Below are 6,387 nucleotides of genomic sequence, written 5' to 3'. Positions count from 1 at the left end.
TATATTATTATTTTTAATCATATATATATATATATATATATATACATATAAATATATATATATATATATCTCAAATATTAAAATATTTATCCTGCACCATTATTATTTAAAATTTTTTTATTTTCATTATTAATTTCAATTAATTTATTTAAAATCTAAATAAATGGAAATTACATAAGTTTTTTACTTCCTTAATATTAAAATATTTAATATGTTTTTATCTAGGCGGTGTAGGAATGTTTTATTCATTTTTTCCATTTAAATTTAACTTTCTTTAATATTTCCATTTGTTAATTTTCTTTAATATTTCAGTTGAAAAATAATTTTAATAATCAATATTGCATAATGATTTTTTAATAATCATAAATAATTCACGTTACCACTCTTTTCATGTAATTGCATTGTCGTAAAAATTTGTGCATTCGTATTTGTTGCATTTTACCAACACGATTCATACACATCTCATTTTGACATAGAGCGCAAAATTCGGATGATATTCCGTGAAACGGAGAACGAAAATAAACATTGGCATCCTTTAACATTTTATTCTTATGATGTGCCCAAATGTGCAATGACAATTCGAGCAACATTAATACAGGCAAGAACCAGCGGAAACATAGAACGGCAAGAAAAAACAAACAAACTGGATTGACTTGACCAAATGATGCTCCAACAGGAACAGGTTCTAATTCCATTAGATTCTCACTTTTTTTTAAAGAACCGTCCTTGATCGATAATGTTTCCTTCACTTCTTTTGGAATCTAAAAAATTTAATATTAATTTATTACTCATTGTAATCATATTAATTTTTTATTATACGTAATACGATAAAAATTGGATAAATGTTTGAAAAACGGATATTTTTAAAATGATAAAATTAATTTTTAATTTTAATATAGCTCAACCACAGCTATATTAAATTAGCTCTTGGATTAGCTATATTAGAGAGAATTTTCTTTGTACATTATCTTAAAAGCATTAGAAAAAGATAGAGAATGAAGAAAAAAAGAATAAAATAAACATATTGTTTATTTCACGTGTCAAGAAGAATCCTCTCTTATTTGTAAAAATAAATAAACAGCATTTACGTTGCAAATTGCCCTAATCTTTGCATTTATCCAACTTTTATCATATACCTTTAAAAATTAAAGATATAATTAAAAAAATTCAGTTTTAGATTCTCACACTTCTCTTTATTTATTTACATAATACATGGAATTATGTAATAAACGACTATATCATAACATTCATTCTTATTTCATGAAAAAAAAAAAAAAATATTATATGTATTTTATGGAAATTGTTTGAAATCATTACCTGAAAACGTATTCTTCTTTTAATAGTTTCAATACCAACCACGTTGATTTCCGGCTCTCCCGTTTCAGCATTATTTATCGAGCTGACTAGTTGTCGAATCTCACAATCGGAAGCTGGAAGACTGATACTCTCACCAGTTTCTTCATCGACGTAGATTCGGTCCATTTTGTCAATATTGATGTCAATGTTAAAATACAAAAGATATGAGCACAAAAATATATTCGATGTGTTCTTGTATTGTATTTGTCGTGGAAAATAGATTTTAATGTATTCGGATGTATGGTCAGGTCTTCGGGGTCACTTCCCGGATACAAAGCTCTGCAGTTTTTTATTCTAATGGTTAAATATCTTGATGAAAAAGTTTTTCTGAAACAAATTACACGACTATCTATTGTTAAATCTTTATTATTATTTCATATATTAAATAATTAAAATTGATTGATTATTTAGTTTTAGCTTCAATTGATATATTAATTTTATTTTTAATATAATTGATAAATCATTTATATTAAATAGGAAAGAAACAAATGAGAAAAAGAAACGATTAATTTTACATAATTAATTTGAACATTTTTAAATTTATCAATGATATAAACAAAGAAATTAACAAAAAAAAATCTAAGAAAAAACAGATACATAATCATGCAAAAGAAAAATAATAAAGATATTATAGAACATCATTACATTCTATGTAAATATGTTATAAAGTGAATGAATTCTACATTATTAAGCTATGTATATTTACGTATTTATAGTACGTCATAGAAACATTTATATTTCTCGAATCAATTAATAATTAATTTATTTTTTTTTAAGTTTGTTTATTAAAGTCATTTATAAACCATTTATTTATAATTTTTATTTTTTTATTCAATATTTTAAAAATTTCGTTATGTGATTTAAAATTCATAATATTTTAAAATTTTATTTTTCTTAAAAAAGTTTTAAAATATTTAAATTTTTTATTCTATTTTTTTTTTTATATTAAATTATTCAATAAAGATTATTTATTATTATATTGGTCTCAATTTTATATTGCACGTAATTACTTAATACGAACAAGTGTTGAACAAAAGTCATTGAGGTAAAGGTTAACTACGAAAATACGTCATATCGTGCACGTGAAATTTGGAATATTATAAATAACTGAATTAAATGAAAATTTACAGCTATAATTAAAATGGTAAAATATTACTGCAATGATAGACACATAATTATTAAGTTTTTCATATCAAACTGACGAGACATTTATATAACCTTGTATTTTTTTTTTTTACTCGTTTTTTTATACTTGTTTAACTGTAATTATTTACTTATTTAAGATAATTAGCTAATATATATGCTACTATTGTTATTTATATTGTGAAAATATATATAGCAAATAAAACTGCATTTTCTACAAGAATTATATAAAAATTTTCTAGAAATATTCAATTATAATATATATTATGATTTGTTATAATATATGTGTGATGATTGATTTGATGCAATTTATAAGTTAATTATTTTACTATTTTACTCAATTGAAGTTTCAACTAAATAAAGATATTAATTTTGATCAATTATTTGTTTTAAAGAAATAATATCATTTTATATTTAATAAACAAATATTTTTTTTATAAAATTTCAATTTATATTTTAAATTTTAATCATATTTCAAATCATATCATATTATAAAAAAAATTAACATAAATTTTTCACATATCATAAATCATATAAACATTGAATTGATTTAAATAATATAAAAATAAAGAAAATGTTATATTTTTATATAACATTGAAATTATAAAATTATTTGATTTTTATGGGTTGTTCGAAAACGAAAAGAATCTTTTTCTTCATTTACTTTAAATTTTCATCAAGGACTAATCTGCAATGAAATCTTATGCAATCGCGAATAGAGATTAGACGGCATTTTTAAGACAAGATTTTAATAATACTTCGTACGAGTAAGGTATTATAAGACTCATAATAAATTCTAATTTTTGATTAATTTGCAGTAAAATTGAATAGTGGAATTATAGTAATTAACTGCTAATTACTTAGCTATTAATTCGTGCTTCCATGGAAAAAATATAAAAATTTTGAATTTATTATATTTATCATACAATCAAAAACATTTTATTTTAAAAAGCAAAGATATCCACATAACAATAATTGCTAACATATACATAAACATTAAATTAATAATATTAGATTAAAATCGAATAAAATCGAATTTTATGGAGAATATTTTAGATATAGAATACATGACTAACAACGAAGGTTACAATTACTTATATATAGAAATTGACAAGTTAAGTAAAATTTTAGAAGTAAGTTTTATTTAAAATTTCATAAATAATGTTTCAATATCTTGAAATTATGAAAAAGATAAATTATTGTTATATAATTTCATTGATTATTTTTAATAATCGATATGTAATAATTAATCGATAATCTATTTCAATTAATTAATTATATTTTATTAATTTTATTAGTAATAAAAAATAAAATTAATTTATAAAAGCTATGACACTATCATATAACAAAATATCAATAAATAAATATATCCTACATTATAAACATATAATATAATAACAAACCAAGATAAATAGAAATAATAAAAATAATTTCTATTAATATTTTTTCTGTAATTTTTTTGCTAACAAAAACTTATATTATATCTTGTTATAATCGATTTAATAATAAATTTATAAAATTTAATACTTAAGACTTTAATTCCATTATCTATAATATTTCTAATAATATCAATGCATTAAAATTTATTTAGTTCGAATAGGGTAATATGAAATTTATTTTAGCCAAAAACATTTAAAATTTAAAATATAATATTTAATAATAATTTGAAATATAGAAAAAAATTCAGAAATATATATTTATAAATACTACAATTATAAATATATTCGTTAATAAGAATATTCGTAATACATTAATAACTTACTGTTTTGTGAAGATTTAAATTCCACAAAAGAAATTTTATGTTTCGGCATTACGTGGATTTACAATTTAACGACAAACAAAACTGAAATTTAAGTAGAAAGCACTTTGCTAGCAATAAAATACAACATATTGTAACAATCACAATATTAATATATGTATAATTCCTCGCGCAGTTGCAGCTTGACTGAAAGTATTCGCCATGATAACCTATAACTATATGAATTGAAGATGGTCGTATTTATAAATTATAGAAGTCATAGTGTAATATGAAAATATCCGCTTAAAAAATTTTTAATATTTTTAAAAAATGTAATAATATTTTAAAAATACTCATTATTATTTTTTAATATGATTTTTAATATGAACGATTTGTTGAAGATAGATTTTAGATTTATGAGAATTTGAAAAAATATACGAAAAGACAAATTTAATCTAATAATAATAATAATAAGTTCATAATAAAAGTAAAATAACGTCAAAAAAATAATATATAAATGAAAATTTTCTTTTCATTAGTAAAAAGAAATGAAAATGAATAAATTTAATATTGCATTTTTTATCTTGTTTTAAATATTTTCGAATCTTTTTATCATTTTAGTTATCATTTTCAACATTACCGACTGTTAAGAATGAACCATAAAGCAAGGATAAAATAGATACATTATTCAATGCATTTTTAAATCTTTTATTCAAATGATAGCTCTGTTAACATTTTTGTATCATATGCGACAATATCGATTCAAAATGAAATCGATGGAGATAATCGCATGAAATGATTGTCAATGAGATGAAAAAAAATATAATAGAAATTCGATAATTAATAAAATTTTATCTTTAACAAAAGAATTATAATAATAATAGAAAAATTTAAATTATGAGTATTTAAATTATTGTTAATTTTTATTGTTTATTTCTGTGTAAGAATTGAGAGATAGCAGAATAAGAAATATAAGAATATATATAAATATTTGTTGTAATCATGATATAAAATATTATTATATAAATATAGATATGTAAAGATATCCTTTATGTCTTCGCTTACATTTTAATTTTAACATTTTAGTACTTTTAATTAGTTAATTTAATTTAATACAAACAATGAAGATTAAAAAATGTGTATTAAAAAATGTCAATTTTTTACATAAAATTTTAAATATAAATTATTAATTTTAAATATTAATTATATCAATTTGTGATTAGTCTTCTTTTTATTTTTCTCATTAAAAATACTTAATATAGTTATATATTTTTATATTAGAATTGTAAATTAAAATAATTAAATAAATAAATAAATTTTAATTATATAAAAAATAAGTCTTAATTACTTATTTTTATAATATTTATTCTAAATTAATATTTCTATCACAAGTAACTCTTCATTTATTTATTTATTCATTTATTTTTTTAATTTTTGAAATTAATTATTAATAAATATCGTCATAACAATTAAATTATCATTCTATTTCTAAAATATAAAAATAAAATTTTTCTATTGATAACTATTTGAAATTCAAAATTTCTTCAATAGTAAATTATTAAAAAAATATTTTCGTCTCACGTGCGATTATCAATTTATTAATTTAATAGAAAACGATTTTAGAGATCAAAATAAATACAAAAATTCATATAGAAATGTTAGTTGAGGTTTTTTGAATTAAAAAAAATTTCTCTACTTCTATTGTACTTGCTTTATTTAATAATATGTAGTAATACTTTATTTAATAAAATGATATGTTATTAATTATGATTAATTATAATTATTAATTAACAATCAATATTAATTCGTTTTATAATTATGAAAAACAAATATAGACAAGATCAAATTGTGAGTGAAACACAGAGAATAAGAATTGACTGCCAGTGTCATCTTTTGAATGACAAAGATACTTTTCTAAATGTGAATTTAAGAAATGGCGTTGATCCTCAATTCTTATCTTATTTTACTTTGCTTTTGATTATTGTATTTATAATAAGTATAACAATCAATATTGATATTAATTTTTAAATATTAATATAAATATATATAAATAGTATAAAGGTAAAAATAGAGGGAGCTCAAAATGTTCAATCAGAGTTTCGTTTGTTTAATCGATACGATTAGTTAGTGAATGGTTAGAAATAGAAGTA

At 19.6% G+C, this 6,387-nt stretch overlaps 1 protein-coding gene across 1 annotated transcript; it reads right to left on the bottom strand.

Moving 5' to 3' along the window:
- Window positions 1-319: 319 nt before the first annotated feature.
- LOC725452 lies at window positions 320-4,477 on the bottom strand. Its single transcript, XM_001120519.5, has 3 exons — window positions 4,262-4,477; window positions 1,318-1,683; window positions 320-761 (listed from the first exon to the last, which is right to left on the bottom strand). The coding sequence occupies exons 2-3, from the start codon at window positions 1,480-1,482 to the stop codon at window positions 372-374; spliced, it is 555 nt and encodes a 184-aa protein (XP_001120519.2). The 5' UTR covers window positions 1,483-1,683; window positions 4,262-4,477; the 3' UTR covers window positions 320-371.
- Between the last annotated feature and the right edge of the window lie 1,910 nt (window positions 4,478-6,387).

Source organism: Apis mellifera, linkage group LG11 (assembly GCF_003254395.2).
Source record: "Apis mellifera strain DH4 linkage group LG11, Amel_HAv3.1, whole genome shotgun sequence".
NCBI classification, from domain to species: domain Eukaryota; kingdom Metazoa; phylum Arthropoda; class Insecta; order Hymenoptera; family Apidae; genus Apis; species Apis mellifera.
Note: the sequence above shows the minus strand (reverse complement) of the source record. Positions and strands in the feature narration are given on the sequence as shown.

Excerpts from the sequence above, each read along its gene's own strand:
- LOC725452 (XM_001120519.5), bottom strand. The coding sequence starts at position 1,482 with ATGGACCGAATCTACGTCGATGAAGAAACTGGTGAGAGTATCAGTCTT. Across the intron at positions 762-1,317 it reads AAAGAAGAATACGTTTTCAG|ATTCCAAAAGAAGTGAAGGA; the intron begins GTAATGATTTCA and ends TAAATTTTTTAG.